Genomic DNA, 19238 nt, shown 5'->3' with positions numbered 1-19238 from the left:
TGTGCGTGTGTGTGCGTGTGTGTGTGTGTGTGTGTGTGTGTGTGTGTGTGTGTGTGTGTGTGTGTGTGTGTGTGTGTGCGTGTGTGTGTGTGTGTGCGTGTGTGTGTGTGTGTGTGTGTGTGTGTGTGTGTGTGTGTGTGTGTGTGTGTGTGTGTGTGTGTGTGTGTGTGTGTGTGTGTGTGTGTGTGTGTGCGTGCGTGCGTGCGTGCGCAGCCAATAGAAAGCCAGGCTTTCCCCGGGTACTCGTCTAACCTTCTAGAAGCGATCCCATTGGCCGCACCCCCCTCCCAACCTGGCCTCGGATTACGATTGGATAAAAACCCACCGGAGTGCACATCGTGCATTGCCATTGGCCAACGTCGTTCGTCGGGTTCTCAACACCGATTGGCTGCTCGACAGAGTCCGGCAAAGAGTCGAACTGTACTGAAGTGAAGAAGGAGGAAGTAGTTTTTTTTATGATTATGGAATACATCGCCTTTAACTGTACTTTAATTTATTATTAATAATCTGTGCGTAAAAATCCTAAAAATCCAGCGGGACGCTCGTATCAAGGTGAGTGGATGACGTTGCGCTGTTTACGTAAAGCTCCCCGTAGGAAATACTAATATTATGTTTAGTTTACGCCATACGCCTGGCTCTTCAGTTAATCCGTGGATGGATCCTACGTACTGTAGTTGTTGTACACCAGTGGTTTTCAACCTTTTTCATATCAAGGTCCATTCTTTATTCAGCATTTGAGCCACGGACCACCATTTGATGACATTTAGCCTCTCAGATCCGAAACTAAAGAATATGTTGTTGTCGTTGGATAAGATTTTGTCCACAATTCCATGCTGTATTGATGTTACGGTACGATAGGAGAGATAACAGGCACACATTTATCAAAATAACAATTCTTCTAATGCTCTAATTGTGTAGACTTATTGTAAATTAAGTTATTGCAGATGTTTAACAATAATTTAACTCTGCAGAGCGTAGAATTAAGCCAAATGGACCATTTGGCTTCATTTAACGCTCTCCAGAGTTAAATATCTTTAAGGGTCTATTTGGTTACCAACTTTGATCATTTATCTGGAGACAACCCTCAAGGACCACTGCTTTACTGTAAGTAAGACCACTGCTTTACTGTAAGTAACGCTGCAGGGCTTTTTCCTCTTCGCAGATGAGTATTGAGTAAGCCTTTAGCCGGGGACCGACCGAGGCTAGGCTTTTATGCGCTGGCGCTGACATTGAATTTGAGATGGCATCCGTCAATGGACGGACTTTAGTATAATACTAAAGTTAAACGTGCAACAATGTAGCCAAGGCAGACGTGTGTGTGTGTGTGTGTGTGTGTGTGTGTGTGTGTGTGTGTGTGTGTGTGTGTGTGTGTGTGCGCGCGCGTGCGCTTTTCAATGTTGCACTTGACCAAGTCGATTAGCGATAGATATCACGTTTATATTCCATTTATTCTGTTGTAACATTTAGACAAGTCGACAAAAACTAGCTTTATGATCGACGTACATAAAGACCATCGTTGCCCTCTCGTTTGCGCCTTGTCTTGCAATGACGTCACGGAAGCCGTATGGATGGCTCTGTCTGTCTGTCTGTCTGTCTGTCTGTCTGTCTGTCTGTCTGGTCACGAGGTACCTGTCTGTCTGTCTAGTTTAGTTTTATTGGATCATCTTCACAGTAGTATCAATACATATAGGCTACAATTTCACATCAACATAGGAAAACTGTTACATAAGTAACACATACTGTATAAGACAAGTAGTGCTTTTGTATTATTACCAGTAAGACGCCTGAGGGCGAGAAGCGACCTCATCGTGTGAACTGGCCATATATCGAGCGTGTCGTGAGTGTACAGGGTTTGATGAGGTCAGATCAACATATGGATAATGTCAGAACAGGTCAGCTCCATATATGGTGATCTAGAAACTAGAGTTCTCAACAGGCCCGAAAATTAAGGCCGGGCCCTACCTGGGCCCTAATCTTCGGGCCTGTTGAGAACTCTAGTTTTCGCCGGCTGTCGGGTGCGGCTGCACCATCGAAGAAAAGGGAGACATCGAAGAGTAAGGATGGATGGAGAAGGATCAACATAATGGAATGTCATATATCCATATACTAATATTGATGACATCAGGGATCTCCATTATATGGGCTTAATTGCGACAGCAGGTCGCATTTACTATGATATGAGCCCTGATTTACTATCATCCCTGATGATGTCATAGTGATGAGCTATGTCATAGTGATGTCACGAGACCTGGGCATAGGCTTTCCCCATGTATGGGCCCTTTACAATCTTAGCTGCACCTGACATATTTGTCAGGTGCATGATTGAAAAGGGCAGAAAAAAACTAATACTAAAACTAATTTAACACTAATAAAAAAGAGAAAATCTGACACAAATGTACAAAAATCTAAAAGAACTAAAACTAAACTAGTTGTGTGTGTGTGTGTGTGTGTGTGTGTGTGTGTGTGTGTGTGTGTGTGTGTGTGTGTGTGTGTGTGTGTGTGCGTCCAAACAGCCATGCCGGTGCAGCCCTCGGTCAGAGAGCCCTCGGAGGAGGAGGAGGAGGAGATGATGGAGGAGGAGGAGGAGGAGGAGGAGGAGGTGTCGGGGAGAGAGACGCGCAACACCACGGAGGAGGCGAAGACCAACGGAGAGCTGCGGCGCCACCGTGAGGACGTCACGCACACTGCAGGAGGAGCAGAGGAGGAGGAGGAGGAGGAGATGATGCTGGAGGAGGAGAGCACCGAGGAGAGAGAGGAGAGCGACCTGGAGGACAGCGAAGAGGAGGAGGAGGACGAAGAGGAGGATGAAGAGGAGGAGGAGGAGAGTTCAGGTGAGAGCTTAATAGCTCTGGTCGTCCATTCATACTCCAGTTTTAGGTGTATTGGTGGCCACTGAAACGGTGCTTAGTGAAATCAGAGAGATGTGTTTGGGTGAGCGGTGAGTCTCTTACCACCGCGGATCAGTGATGTCATGTTGTAGTTTTAGTAAAATCAGAGAGATGTCTTTGGGTGAGCGGTGAGTCTCGTTACCACCGCGGATCAGTGATGTCATGTTGTAGTTTTAGTAAAAACAGAGAGATGTGTTTGGGTGAGCGGTGAGTCTCTTACCACCGCGGATCAGGATGTCATGTTGTAGTTTTAGTAAAAACAGAGAGATGTGTTTGGGTGAGCGGTGAGTCACTTATAACTGCTGCTCAGTGACTTCATGTTGTAGTTTGTATGTTGGAGTGTGAATAAGCCTCTAGAAGGACGTCTTTGCGCATGCAACTTTCTGCACACGAACTTTCTGCGTACGCACTTTCGACTTCTGCGAATATAAACACAACACTTTAGCTACTAATCAATACAATGACGGCTTTGTGGAGTTGGTCGAAAGCCTGCTTTCCCTAGTGGACCCACTCTGAGCGTTTTATACACCACAGGTTTTCGCCCAAAAATACAAAATGTTTTAGTTACTAACTGTGCCCCAGATCTTGTCAATGCACTTCCTGGTTGCCCAGGGTCTCTTCTAATGTGGTATTTTACTATTTTGCGCATTTGACTGGCACTGGCCTCACAATCTCATGTAGTGTAACAGGAGGGAATGTGTTAAGCAAATCACTGTTGTCAAAACAAGAATTAATCACATAATGATATAATGGTCGGTGAAAGAAGCGCTGTGTAAAGTGTCCCGCAATCTTTTTTTAATTCACCCAAAACATACATTTTGTAACCGCAATCTCTCTCTCTGTCTCTCTGTCTCTCTCCCTGTCTCTCTCCCTGTCTCTCTCTGTCTCTCTCTGTCTCTCTCTCTCTCTCTCTCTCTCTCTCTCTCTGTAGAGATGGATGATGAGGACTGTGAGAGGAGAAGAGGAGAGTGTCTGGAGGAGATGGTGGATCTGGAGAAACAGTTCCACGACCTCAAAGACAAGTAAGATGGATGGATGACATGTCACACATTATTAACTGACCAACCCACACGTTAAAATGACCCCAAACATGTTTAATCATTTTAGTACAAGACCTGTGCCCGTCGGCCACCGGCCTACTTGGGAACGATGCAAGTTGGAAACCTAGTATGCAATACCTGTTGTCATAGCACCCGTTGTAACCATCTGCAGTGATGTATATAGGTTTTCAATGTAATGAGTCCCGGGATGCAGGGATGGTCTTTTAGATGAGTCCCAGCCAGTCCCACTTCAACGATGTTAGGAGTCATATTTTGTTTTGTTTGCCATGGCAATCATTTGACTGAGGCAGAGGCTGGGAATTCTACAGGTGAAGGGACTTAGGTGGTCTTTACACGAGAATGGTGTTCATATAAAACGGCAAAATAAAGTATCGTTTGCTGATGTCCTTTTACACGAGAACGGTGTTTTCAGGAGGTGAAAACGCAAAAAGTGAAACCACCTTCCAGAGTGGAAATCTTTGAGAACGCCGTTTTATCCCTTCTCCATGTAAACAGGCAAAACGGTGAATCCGACAAAACTTATGACATCATGGCTCACGTTGGTTCACAGCGCATATGTTTATTACATTGATGCATGAACAAGCCTCCCTCCTCGCCTACAAAGTGCTGCTCATCAGCAATGGTGAATGTAAAATCATGATGTAAATAAAATGCCTTGCGATAGGCAGCAGCAGCGTTTATGTAGCCTAATGTATTATAAAATATATATCCATCCCGTGGCACGCTTTGTCTGCATGCTCTGTGCTGCCTGTTGCGTGAAGGGGGAGCTGGCTCTTCTTCTTGTACGTAACGTGGGCGACTGGTCTATTTGGCAGCCCGTTACCGCCACCTAGCGACATTATAGCGTTTTCATGAAGTGTGCGTGTAAAGGGTCAATAAAAAATGAGAACGCAACGGGACTTTGACGTTTTATCTGGAGATGGTCGCTGTGTAAAAGAGGCCTTAGGCTCATTATGTCCACTAGCACACTGGCGCGCTGGAAAACTGTATCCGACCGACTCAACCGCACTCCCTGTGGTAGTGTGGAACGCTTGTGTCAAATTTGAAGTCGGTGGGGCGAAGGCTTCTCGAGTTAAGTGGATTAATACAATGTTTAGCCCACAGATGACTAGGGGGAGGCAGTATAGAGTCATGTTTTTAGTGAGGGTACCTACCTACCCTAGGTCAGTGGTTCTCAAACCTTTTCATGTAAAGGACCCCCAAATGGACACTCATCAGCCTGCGGACACCCCAGAGCCATAGACAGAGGCAGAGTTACGACAACTCCGTTCACTTCATGGGGCCAGGCTCTTCTACATAGACATCTATTGGTTTGTCACTTTTAAAAGGGACGACCGGAAGTTTACGGAATGCATTGGAGTCTATGGGCTCGCACAAGAACATGAACCACGTGACCAGGCTGTTTTCTGCCCCCTCAATGTCGTAACTCTGTCTTACTCTATGGCTCTGGGAAACCCTATAGAAAATATACTCCAAGGACCCCCATAAGAGAAGAGCATTTCTATCTCTATCTCGCAGGATATTAATGATTGGTTAATTCATTGGTCTTGTTTCTTGCAGGTTGTTATGGATTGGTTAATTGCAAGTGTTTATTAATTGGTTAATTGCATGGGGTTTATTGATTGGTTAGTTGCAGGTGTTTATTGGTTGGTTACTTGCAGGCTCTTCAGGGAGCGTGTGAGCCAGGTGAAGGTGAAACTGGACGAGGTTCTCACAGGGAAGGCAGGAGAGTACACCGACCCTCTGTCCTCCTTAGACACCAACATGACGCTACGCACACACCTAGCAGGTAGCTAACACACACACACACACACACACACACACACACACACACACACACCCTCTGTCCTCTCTGCAGAGAAACATGATGCTACGCACACACCTAGCAGGTAGCTAACACACACACACACACACACACACACACACACACACACAGACCCTCTTGTAGACTGCTCGCCCAACAGGAGCCACACTGTAAAATATTTCAAATTAAAATAAAAAGCACACCCTTGTGGCTTGTGCTGTGAACTGAGCCGTGCAGGCTGCTCAACAACACTATTGTATTGCAGCTGTTTGTACTCAGACAGACAGACAGACATACACACTCACACACGACCAGTCATTGGAGCGGTTAGGCACAGCAAAAAAAAAAAAAAAAGTATGTGGGCCTGTCCCTGACTAAAGCCCTAACCACACCAAAGGGTCACCATGAAACTCCTTGGGTCCAAACGGTTGCAAGGAATGAATGCTAAAACCGTCTCGACCCTTTGGTGTGGTTTGGGCCATTGAATTCCATGCGTTGAATCACTAGGGTCAACGTGGGTCAACAAGACATATCACACCGCAGGGACAACGCTAAAACTGTCTTGACCCTTTGGTGTGGTTAGGGTTTTAGAATTGATCTAGTCGACTGGTATAGTTTCCATGAATTGAATATGAAGGACCGCAATGGAAACAAGCCATAGGCTTTCTGGGGTTGTAAATCCTCTTAGCAGACCTCGTATTGAAGTGCTTAGATGTATAAGTTAGCATTGTATGCAGACGTACCACATAGCACTCTATGATTGTATACTCAACTCATAGGCTCACTGTACACAAACAAACCAAACGCAATTTTCGTGCTTGGACAGACCCAGCCAGCCAGCCAGCCAGAGACACACATACAGTAGCTGTCTATAGGAGTGGTTGCACCACTCAAAAATATTCCTCGTCCCTGGGTGGACTCGAACCACCAACCTTTCGGTTAACAGCCGAACGCGCTAACCGGTTGCGCCACAGAGACTGTGAATGAGGATAAGGTCACTGGGCTATCAGTGATGCAACAGTCAGGCATTGTCAGCATATTGTATAGAAGAAAAGGATTCCAACAGGAGAGATACGGTTCACACGGATAATACCTGATGAACATGACAATGCTTTTATTATCTGTGTGTGTGTGTGTGTGTGTGTGTGTGTGTGTGTAGGAGTGTACAGAGAGCTGTGTCTTCAGGTCATCAAACATAAGTATGAATGTGAAGTTCAGGGAGCACAACAACACCTGGAGGTATGACACGCACGCACACACACACATGCATACTCACATGCACGCACACATACGCATGCACACACACACACACACACACACACACACACACACACGTGAACACACGTATCAACCTGAGTGTGTGTGTGTGTGTGTGTGTGTGTGTGTGTGTGTGTTACAGAGCGAGCGCACATTACTGTTTGACGCCATGAAGACAGAACTACTGGACAAGATCAGAAGACTGGAGGAAGATAGACAGATCACCTCTGGTACGCACACACGTGCACGCACGCACACGCTATCCATCTGGGGCTATGGGACCGCGACCACGATTACAGATCCCATAGCTTGTGAGGAGCGTAAAAAAATAAAGCTTGAATTTAAGTTAAAGTTGAAAAATGGACCTCACCACTGTCTTCTATTCACCTTTTTCCTGGGCTGTGTGTGCTCCAGTTCCTGTCGATTTGATCCAATGAAACTGGTCAGATGACCAATGATATCCAATGAAATCAACAGGAACTGGAGCACACACAGCCCAGGAAAAAGGTATTCACCTTGAGGGTAATTGAGGGTCGCCCGGCTTCCCTCCCCCGGGCCGGGTGGCTGGGGCATTGAAACCGAAACCGTCCCGTTGTTTACCTCCTAGCCAGGGAAACATTCCTTTTTGGGGTTTATGATCCGGTCGGGATCCCAGGCCAAAGCCCAAAGGACTGCAGTATTAGTAAACAAGTAGACCGAAGGACTGCAGTATTAGTAAACAGTCTGAAGGACTGCAGTATTAGTAAACAAGTAGTCCAAAGGACTGCAGTATTAGTAAACAAGTAGACCGAAGGACTGCAGTATTAGTAAACAAGTAGTCCAAAGGACTGCAGTATTAGTAAACAAGTAGTCCGAAGGACTGCAGTATTAGTAAACAGTCTGAAGGACTGCAGTATTAGTAAACAAGTAGTCCGAAGGACTGCAGTATTAGTAAACAGTCTGAAGGACTGCAGTATTAGTAAACAAGTAGTCCAAAGGACTGCAGTATTAGTAAACAGGGTAACTCACTGGTTTGTAGTCATCAGGAAGGAAACCACAACCGGAATAAGAACTACCCAAAATAATTCCCCTACCTACCCAATAAAATCCTTGATGCGGCGTTAGTTTAGCAGATTTTTTTAAAGAGTGTACTTTCCAGAGACTATTTAGCATCTCTTCTCTATACCTTTGTTATTCCAACAGGGAAATTCTATTTTTATTGGGTTAGGGTATGAGGGAAAAGAAAGAGAGGTCGGCCACGAAACACCTGGCGCAGAGACTTGGAGGCAGATGCAAAGAATATGGGCCACACTTGGGGACAGCTGGAAGTGTTGGCTCAGGATCGAGATGCTTGGAGAACTCTTGTCGATGGCCTAAGCCCCAGAAGGGGTAATAGGCGTAAGTAAGTAATTATGAGGGAATTATTTATGATAGTTCTTATTAATTTTGTGGTTTCTTGCCCGATGACTGCAAATCAGTGACTACAACAACATGACGTAACATATCATCCGCTCCCGACCGAATCACACGGGCGATTTAGTAACACAGACCGGCTTTCCTCCGAGGTGGAAAGCCTGGTGATGCGAGGCTACCTCCTGAGCCACTTTTGTGTACAACTCTTATCGTCGTTGAAGCCAAAGCACTGATGAGTCAGTGTTGATTGTAGTTGACGAAAAATGTTCGTCCACTCCCTATTTTCACTGACGAAAACTAAATGGAAACTAAGCTATGATCATTACCGTTTGGGCCCTCTACTGTACTGTACTGTCACTGTACTGTAACACCCCAAATCATCATATATACAGTTTGTGTGTGTGTGTGTGTGTGTGTGTGGCTGCGCAACAGTGACACTTGGTTGTGCAAACAAACTAAACGCCAGCCAGCGACACACATACAGTAGCTGTCTATAGGAGTGGTTGCACCACTCAAAAATATTCCTCGTCCCTGGGTGGACTCGAACCACCAACCTTTCGGTTAACAGCCGAACGCGCTAACCGGTTGCGCCACAGAGACTGTGAATAAATAAAATACCGTAAGTCATTTTACACTTGGTTGCATGCTGGAAATACCCCATCTACAAGCTCACAACGCATTGCAGCACAGTGTTGTGAGCTTGTAGATCGGCTATTTTCAGCATGCAACAGAGTTACCGTGTGGGCCCTCTACTGTACACCCCAAATCATCATATACAGTTAATGTGTCTGTGTTTGGCTGCGCAACAGTGGGACAGACCCAGCCAGAGTGGTTGCACCACTCAAAAATATTCCTCGTCCCTGGGTGGACTCGAACCACCAACCTTTCGGTTAACAGCCGAACGCGCTAACCGGTTGCGCCACAGAGACTGTGAATGAGGATAAGGTCACTGGGCTATCAGTGATGCAACAGTCAGGCATTCAGGCACTGTCAGCATATTGTATAGTCTCCAACAGGAGAGATACGGTTCACATGGATAATACCTGATGAACATGACGATGCTCTATTTTATTATCCTTTTGCTCTCTTTCTTTTCTTTGAATTGACTCGATGTTTCCTTTTTCAAATTTTACACAGAAAAAATAAGAGATTGAACGAAAAATGTAACCTAAGAATCAGACATACAAATAGACAACAAATGAAACAATTAACAAGACAAAAAGTTAAAACGATACAGAAAAAAATACAATACAATTAATAAAAGAGTGGTGGAGTGATTAAACCATAAACTACAGTAAACTACACTGTATTTTCAGAGTGGTGGAGTGACAGTAAACTACACTGTATTTTCAGAGTGGTGGAGTGATTAAACCATAAACTACAGTAAACTACACTGTATTTTCAGAGTGGTGGAGTGATTAAACCATAAACTACAGTAAACTACACTGTATTTTCAGAGTGGTGGAGTGATTAAACCATAAACTACAGTAAACTACACTGTATTTTCAGAGTGTTGGAGTGATTAAACTATAAACTACAGTAAACTACACTGTACTTTCAGAGTGTTGGAGTGATTAAACCATAAACTACAGTAAACTACACTGTATTTTCAGAGTGTTGGAGTGATTAAACTATAAACTACAGTAAACTACACTGTACTTTCAGAGTGTTGGAGTGATTAAACCATAAACTACAGTAAACTACACTGTATTTTCAGAGTGGTGGAGTGACGAGCTGAAAGGGAAGAAGTGCAAGAGGAAGAACATGGCGTCTCGAACGGACCGGAGGAAACGATGTCAGCTGGTGTCAGGTTAGTAACAGTGTTGATTCCGTCGACTAATACTCAATCAATCAATCAATCTTTATTTATATTGCACATTTCAGACAATTGGCCCTGATTCTGTGGCCAATGTGGAGGCACCTCTCGCCTCCCAACAACTGCAGACTACAAGCTCATAGGTCATACGAGCTTGTAGGTCTGCTATTTTTGAAAAATCGTGAAAATATTTATTTCAGAAAACTGGAGGATTTAGAAGAATTCTTTAAAATTTTGAGGTCAGGCCTAAATGGGTTAAGTGAATGTGGCCCACGGGCCGCCAACTGCCCATGTATGGGTACTAGACCGCGGCAGAGGCCCGCCGTCTCAAGTGAACTTGAGCCGCGTGAGAGACACCACCGAGCGAGCTAAAGCGAGCGAGCCGACTCGGGGCCGTTTCGAGTTGCGACCCGATAGGCAGAGAATAGTAAATCATGTTCTGGCGAGAGCGTTTGCCCCGAACTGCCACTCAAAGTGTCTACTGGACAACCACAGTGTGTCCTTGCACAACCCGTGTAGGCTTTCGAAGGACGTAGAATCAATCCATCCGTGATTCTGGTGAAAAGTGTAATTGCAAAACAAAATTGAAAACCGCATAACAAAGGGTATGTATTAAATATAGTATATAATTATATATTCATTGTTTTTTGCCCATAAATGGTTAAAATATATTTGTTGTGTTGTGTTGTTCTTTCAGGACCTTTCATTGTGTACATGTTGAGAGACCTCGACATCCTTGAAGACTGGACCGCTATAAAGAAGGTCAGAGTGTGTGTGTGTGTGTGTGTGTGTGTGTGTGTGTGTGTGTGTGTTTGGCTGCGCAACAGTGACACTTGTTGTGCAAACAAACTAAACGCCAGCCAGCGACACACATACAGTAGCTGTCAAAATATTCCTCGTCCCTGGGTGGACTCGAACCACCAACCTTTCGGTTAACAGCCGAACGCGCTAACCGGTTGCGCCACAGAGACTGTGAATAAGTAAAATACCGTAAGTCATTTTACACTTGGTTGCATGCTGAAAATAGCCCATCTACAAGCTCACAACGCATTGCAGCACAGCGTTGTGAGCTTGTAGATCGGCTATTGTGTGTGTGCATGTGCGTGTGCGCACGTGCAATCTCCAACTTCAGTCGTTACCGACTCGGTGCTCTACAGCCGGGCACCGGTCTAGTACTTTAAATTGAATCAATCTATATAATTATCTAGAATTGATAGAGCAGCTCTGAATACTAGGCAGGCCCTCCTCCCACAACGCGTCTGACATTGGAACGCCCAGCTCCTCAGCCCACGTATCTCTGAGGTGACCAGAGTACACCGACGCCCCAAAGGCAGCAACGAAGCTGGAAACTAAATGTTTTAGAGTTTGGATGTATGAGAATTAAATCATAAGTAGATCCCGTGGCCCTTGGGTTTGACTGTAAATTCTGGGATATGATCACTCACACAAAGTGCCTAATTTGGTGGTACCGGAAATGTACTTGAGGAAGCTGATATTTAGTCTGCAATTGAGCAAAAGCGTCCAGTTTACTGCCTACAGTATGTAAAGATCTACAATGCAGCTCAGACCCCTCCTCCTCCAATCTGAAAATACGCCATCTGTAATACCTGGTTTAAATGATAGACGATAGGGGTGTATACATTAACATTAGGCAGAGCGACACCCTTTCTAATCTGGTTCAGAATCGTCAGGGAGTTCCTAATAACAAACGTATAATCTAACAGACTGCTTACGACGTGAAGGCTGTGCTCTGGAGAGAAGCAGAGATGGGAGTGAGGTTTCTGAGACTGCCATGGATTCAATCTTTAACCACAGGGGGGCGTCAGAGGATCAGTCATCACCAGGAAAAACCCCACTGACCTTGCATTTAATTTGCAGCCCAATAGTCATGTTTAAATATTGGCCTCCTTCGCTTACATCCTTCTGTGAGTGAGTATGCACCTGTGCTTGGGGGAGGAATATATACTGATGCCAAACAAGCATACGTATATAAAAAAGCCAGCTGACCGCAGTATAGTACTTTCAACTTACAAATTACATACCGGTACATGTATACATACATACGTTACCTGCTGTTACCCAACCAATACTGAAACATATCGTAATTACTTTCGTAATTAATTTCAATGTTTTACAGAGAGGCTGAGATTTGAAAGTTTGTAGCGGTCGACAGTACTTGCGCGCTCTGCTTGCACCAGTAGCCTACCTTGTGTGCAACACGCAAGTAGGTACTCGACAGAGTGCCGTTCTAGTTAACCTATTACATGTTTTCACTGTGTTTTCTTTTGGGGGTTTTTTCCAGGCGAAAGCAGCACTGGTACCACTAAAGAAGAAAGCAGAAAGTGAGTGTACTTTTGTGTGTGTGTGTGTGTGTGTGTGTGTGTGTGTGTGTGTGTGTGTGTGTGTGTGTGTGTGTGTGTGTGTGTGTGTGTGTGTGTGTGTGTGTGCGCGCCTGTGCGTGCGTGCCTGCCTGCCATGGCTTCATGTTTTTATGTCCATCTCTAACATCAGGGGGCTTGTTTCCCATCTTTGGCCCATTAATTGTGCTCAATTCAAATATATAATACATACCAGTATATACAATACAATTAAAAAATAACTCTTACCAACACACGCAATATTAAAAACAAGCAAAAACAAGTGGGCAACGTTTATGTCTTTTGGAAGGTCATTCCACATTTTGGCGGCACCAGTGGAATGCCGTATGAATGCCGTATGGGGAACCTTTATGTCTTTTGGAAGGTCATTCCACAGGAATGCCGTATGAATGCCGTTCACGTATGAATTTGATGTATGTTTGAGCTCAATAGAGCATCACAGTCCCGTCACCTTTCATGGCCCGGAAGAGAATTCCCCATAGGCGTTTCGGAAAGTATTTATTTAAAGACCTTTAAGCCTCGGACACAGCCAACTCGACCAGTTGTGTTGGAGTCCTCAGGTGTGTTTCTGGGTCATATTAGACTCAACCCTAACCTTTAAAAAACATTTTAAAGGTTAAACAAGTTAGACCATTCCTGACATTGGAGCGGCCAGATCGTATCTTCACTGTATGATCCTATTACACATTGAAATGAACACTGTTTCACAAACTGGTCTTGCACAGGCGTGACTACTCTCAAACCCATAGAACAGCTCTACAAGAGTGTGCTCAAAGCGTTTGACAGGAAGCCCCGCTCATATCATCATTGTAACATCCTCCGGAGACTCCATTGTTTTAGCTTTGATAACTTTAACATTTTCAAACAGGTTGGGGTCATATACAAGAAAGACCCTACATGGTCTGTGCCCGCCCCCCCCTAAGTGAATTCATTAAACGAAAGCCCGATAAAGGAATCGGTACCAGAGCCACCACTCGAGGAGACTGCGAAGTGCCGCACCGGCAAACAACATTCGGCCAAAATGTCCTCTCAGTACCGGCTTGTGTAGCATGGAATGGCCTTCCTCTGCGTATAAGGGATTGTGCTACATTTCCCTCTTTTAAATACAATCTGAAAAAATGGTTGCTTGAAAACCAAAGCTGCAACCATTTATGATTATTTTAGGTGTATTTCCTTATGCTGTGTTCCCTATGTAATGTTATGTAAATGTATTCCACTGTTTGACCGTCTGTTTTGTGTTTCCTGTGAGGACTGCGGATGAAAATGAGCAACTGTGCTATATCCGGTGTATTTACGTCCATGTGACGTCCATTAATATGCATTGTCCTGTCCAAATTAACAAATAAAGTAAAGTAAAAGGCTCCTGACAAATCATGGCTCTCTCTCTCTCTCTCTCAGAGCGGTGATGGTGGGGGTGTGTCTCAGAGGAAGATGTCAACACATCCAACCAAAATCCTGCTTTACTCTGACACACCTGTCTGTCTGCATTCACACCCTACTCTGACACACCTGTCTGTCTGCATTCACACCTGTATTCTGACACACCTGTCTGTCTGCATTCACACCTGTATTCTGACACACCTGTCTGTCTCCATTTCACACCTTTACTCTGAAACACCTGTCTTCATTCCATTGATTAACACGTTTTTCTTTCTTTCTTTTTAATGGAACTTTTTTTAAACGGCAGAGTATCCCTTTAATATACCATCTTGCAGCTTGGTTTTACGTGTTATTTTTATTTGGCTATTTAAAGAAAAATGTTCTTATTGATAAGACGACCAGGTATTTATATATATATATAACAGTTTATAATGATTAAAGTTTGAAATATTTTATGAGACCGGCCCTGAGTTGTGTTGTGTCTGTGCTGTTGCACGTATGTGCACGTCATTATCAACCTCTCTAAATAGTACAGGCATTATATGGGAAAAAAGGGGTCAACCTCCAACTAATTGCAACAAAAACAAACTCAGCTGATTTTGTATCTTACATATGTCCTGAATAACATACAAAAAGTCCCCTGAAATTGTCTGAGGGGAAAGTGTTGAAAATGACCTGTACAGTATGGCCACCATAGACATCCAATATAAGGCAAATAATTTCAAAATGTCCTTTTGCTTTAAGTAGCATGTGACATGTCAAACTAGGGTGTTTTCACGATGCTGAGTCCATTCCAAGCATTAGTTTTGCATAAAAACACTCCTTGGGCTAATAACGGTCATAGCCGTCATCACAAATGTGATGAGGTCAGCACATTTGGGCAAGTGGCTATGGCCGGTATTAGCCCAAGGACTGTTTTTATGCAAAACTAATGCTTGGAATGGACTCAGCATCGTGAAAACACCCTAGTTTGACATGTCACATGCTACTTAAAGCAAAAGGAAATCTTGAAATTATTTGCCTTATATTGGATGTCTATGGTGGCCATACTGTACAGGTCATTTTCAACCCTTTCCCCTCAGACAATTTCAGGGGACTTTTTGTATGTTATTCAGGACATATGTAAGATACAAAATCAGCTGAGTTTGTTTTTGTTGCAATTAGTTTGAGGTCAAATTACATTATTACTGGACTAAAAAGGGACATTTCACCTCTGGAAGAAAAAAACATAGATTAATAGAATAAATTAATAAAGGAACATTTCATCACATAGTGAATCAACATCTATTAAAACGGGTACAATAGAGAGCGACCAAGAGAAGAAAGAGAGCAGCTGTACTTGAGTGAAGTCTGTAAGGTCACATGTGTGCCAAGTGTGCGGGGCAGAGCACTTGAAAAGCAGATTTTCCAGACTTAGTGGAGGAATGTGAGGTCTCAAGCAACTAATAATCTTGAGATTGTGTATGTCTGATACGAAATAGTTTTCCATTGTAAAAGGGAGTTTAAATAAGAAGGTGAACTCCCAATTAGAGCTTTATAGATAAATAAAAACCAATGATTGTCTCTCCTATAGTCGCAAGGGAGGGCCAACCAACCTTATTGTACAGTATGCAGTGATGGGTGTTATAGCTGTCGCCTGTTATAAATCTGAGGGCAGAATGATAAACTGAGTCCAAACTTTTAAGTGTGGTAGCTAATGCGTTTCTGTATATATTTGTCCCCATAGTCCACAGCAGAGATGAATAGTGCCTCAATTAGCCCTGTGCAAGTTTTGTTTATGAAGCCTAAAAGCCTCAAAAATAAATTAAATTCACATTGCTTATGGGCTTGCTTTCATGATTATAGCTGATGTAATACGGCTCAAGTGGTGAAACTGGTTTTTCACAGTTTCCTCAGGCAAGCTCCGGACACTTTCAAACTGGCCGACAGCCGACCGTCTGTGCTGTCTAGAGCTGCCTTAAGAATCAGCACTTTTACCCGTAACAGTATTCTACACTTCATAGTAAATGGTCGCATTTGTGAATATTTACATACGAAATCCTGCATCACCCGTCCGTCCGTCCATCCGTCCATCGGTCACCCACGTCTCCATATTATGGTCACACCTTGTGACACCACGTCTCCATATATGGTCACGCCTCGTGACATCACGTCTCCATATATGGTCACACCCTGTGACATCAGGTCTCCATATATGGTCACGCCTCGTGACATCTCGTGACATCATGGAGGCCCTTAGATTTTGTATTTATTTATTCAGCACAGTATAAAAACAACACAGTGAACATATAAATATAAGAAGGGTAAAGTGCTAGGCTGACATCATCAAACCCTCTACACTCAAGACACGCTATATGGCCATGAACCATGCATTCTTTTGTCAAAGTTGATCCCAAGCAACAGCTCTCGCCCAGACTCGCCCTCAGGGCGGCTTACTGGTACTCCTACTTAGGTAAAAGACCTGAGCATTACTTCCATCACTGGTACTGGACATAATTTTATATCGGTGGTTTCAGCATCACCAGCCTCTCCAACAGAGAAATATGGGTAGAGTGTATCAGTGAAAGTGTCTTTATGAGTGTAGATGTGAGTCATGTCTTCAGGGTCGTAGAAGGACACCTCCCCCTCGTCATAGTCCAGCTGGACTCTGATCCTCCGGGGATTCCTCTGCAGTGGGATGGTGTCACTACACCCGTTACTGTAGCGACCAGCCTTTTGACATAAACACCAGATTCCATATTCCGGCGAGGAGTATGAATTGTTCTTCCTTTCAACGGATTCTTTAGCCAAACCTAAATTCCAGCAAGGATGGTCTCCGACCTCGACGTCCCAGCTGTGAGTCCCTGACCTGTAACCCTCTGAACCCAGGACGTCAGCGCCATTAGTGAACCTCTCTGGGTTGTCAGGACGCTGCTGCATTCTGTCTGTGTTCCTCACACTGGTCAGGTCTTCGGACAGACAGAGATACGCGTACGCCGTGTTTGGGTCCAGAATGACAGGAGTGAACTTGACCCTCTCCTTCATCTTCTCCCAGACGTTGAAGGTCAGGTTTCCCAGGTGTTTGGCCTCGTCTATCAGAGCTCCTTCAGTCCCTGAATCCTGTGGATCCGACAGCGTACAAAGGACTCTGGTTCTGCTCCGAGTGTTTTCATAACCGCTGAGAAATGACACGCTGTGTTCCTGCAGCTCTTGTTCTACGGCAGAGATTGAAAAGGAGAGAGAGGAGATCTGCTCCTCAACAACCTGAATTATCTCTGCCCTCTGCTTCTCTTCCTCCCTCAGAGCCTCCAGTCTGGCCTCCTCTTCCTCCGTCAGGAACTGGTGGAGTTTTTTATACTCGGCTCTGATTTGCTTCTCTGTTGCCAAAACCTGCTTCGTGTTGTGTTCAACCACTTCCGTAGTGTATCTGTTCTTAAACTGTTCGTATTTGTTCATCTTGTCCTTTAGAGTCCTGAGGTCAGACTCCAGTTGGTCCTTCAGGTTGTTGACCGCTTGTTTTACCGGAACCAGCTTGTGACCAGGATGGTGAGAGGAGTCACAGATACGACACACGACTCTCTGTTCGTCCTCACAGAACAGTCGATGCTCCTCTACGTGTTCACAACTCGACAGCTCGACATCCTCCTCAGACGACCGTGTGCTAGGGCGGGTTGAAGGTGTGGATGGAGGATTGCACCACGTCATTGCCTTCAGGCCAGGACAGACGTCGGTTAGTTTGGTGTCTCGTAGCAAAAGCAGGAAAGACCTGCACGTTGTTTCGCCCTTGGAAACCATCTTGTCCACGAGGTCTGTGGCTGCCTTGGACGGCAGAGAGATGCTTTTCAGTTTCATGTATTCAGACTTTGCCAGTAGCTTTTCTTCGTGCACACACTGGACAACGAAGTTAATTTGTGACATTAGAACGTGTTGAAGTTTTGTCTTGTTCTGTCTGATAATGTCTGTAGCCTCCATGTTGATCCCTGGAAGAGAAGGGGGATTGAACAAAGAACATGGTTTAATTCTTAACCACTTTCAACTTCCTTATTTTCAGCGGCATCCCCATTTTGGATAATACCGGTATGCTATTATAGGCAAACATTCAAACATTTCTGCCTAAAATGTAATAAAAATAGACAATCTACAAGCTCACAGCGCGTCAAATCGTGGCGTGCTGTGAGCTTGAAGATTGGCTATTTTCACTACAAGACAAAGTATTTAGGGATTAGTAGGACGTAAGTCAATACAGTTAGTAAGTTACAAGATATTCTGTAATATAACATATTGTTGTTGTTGTCTCCATAGGTCAGGTGCATGAATCAAGTGAGTGGCAAAGTGAAATTAACATCGTTTAATGCATTCAGAGGTAAGACTTTTCTGTGTATATGGCCCTGTGAAGGCCAGAAAGTAGTTGTTTTTTTGCCACTCAGTAGGTGTACCCGCATAACTTCCGGGTATAATGATGATGTCACGCGCATACCCTCTATTCTATCTTTTTGTTTTTTAGTTATTGTTGTGTGTTTATATAATATGTATTTTTATGTTTGCTATGTTTTATTATGTGATATGTATTGTTATGTTTGTTGTGGACAGATGGAAGAGTATCCTAGCTGCTACTTTGGAGGCAGCTACTATGAATGAATAATGAATGATGATGAATAAACAATGATTAAATAGAAGCCAAAGAAAGCACTATGGCTTGTTTCCATAAGGTCATGTGTATTCAGTTAATCGAAACGTTTAAAAAGATGATAGTATCAATCAATAATATACCAAAAACATCATATAAACTAGCAGTAAAATGTACAGTAAACAGATGGGTAAGAGTCGAGATAAGACTTTTTACTGGAGTGAGTTACGAATATTGCAGCCACCTAAGTTTTAAAAGCAGAGTATTGGAGTCACACTTTCTTATGATTATGGCATTCCATATATTCTGGTGACATAGCAGTAGACGAGACATCAACACCATTTCACTTAAAACTTCAACTCACAGATGCTGATGATAATCCTCACTCTCCTGCTCTGGTGAGAAACTCAAACTACAGCCTGTAATAGGAAGACACAACGGTTTCCAACAGGTGGTGTCACGTGGTGTCAAGGAGTATATTAAAGAAGGAGAGGTCACAGTGCGTTTTTTTTATTGATTGAAATATTTATTAACAGTTTGTAGAATTACAGTACATTTCAAGCACAAACTCAATACAAAGACTGTTAACTGTGAGTGGACGACCCAATTAAGCATTACACTTGTTTACAACAGGGTCCACATTGTTCAATTCATCA

The 19238-nt window shown here is 44.0% G+C and overlaps 2 protein-coding genes across 2 annotated transcripts; one reads left to right on the top strand and one right to left on the bottom strand.

Annotated features, from left to right (window-relative positions):
- Nucleotides 1-423: 423 nt before the first annotated feature.
- On the top strand, nucleotides 424-14181 carry brms1 (BRMS1 transcriptional repressor and anoikis regulator). Its single transcript, XM_083788420.1, has 10 exons — nucleotides 424-552; nucleotides 2514-2831; nucleotides 3820-3910; nucleotides 5611-5738; nucleotides 6913-6992; nucleotides 7153-7240; nucleotides 10120-10212; nucleotides 10916-10980; nucleotides 12521-12560; nucleotides 13995-14181. Exons 2-10 carry the CDS (start codon nucleotides 2516-2518, stop codon nucleotides 14000-14002), a joined length of 909 nt encoding a protein of 302 aa, XP_083644546.1. The 5' UTR covers nucleotides 424-552; nucleotides 2514-2515; the 3' UTR covers nucleotides 14003-14181.
- Nucleotides 14182-16424: 2243 nt separating this feature from the next.
- LOC310876103 (zinc-binding protein A33-like) lies at nucleotides 16425-17807 on the bottom strand (the record flags this gene model as incomplete). Its single annotated transcript, XM_083789549.1, has 1 exon — nucleotides 16425-17807. The coding sequence occupies one exon, from the start codon at nucleotides 17805-17807 to the stop codon at nucleotides 16425-16427; it is 1383 nt and encodes a 460-aa protein (XP_083645675.1).
- Nucleotides 17808-19238: the final 1431 nt, after the last annotated feature.

This window comes from Protomyctophum parallelum (genome assembly GCF_964188405.1).
Source record: "Protomyctophum parallelum genome assembly, chromosome: 18".
Taxonomy (NCBI): Eukaryota; Metazoa; Chordata; class Actinopteri; order Myctophiformes; family Myctophidae; genus Protomyctophum; species Protomyctophum parallelum.
Note: the sequence above shows the minus strand (reverse complement) of the source record. Positions and strands in the feature narration are given on the sequence as shown.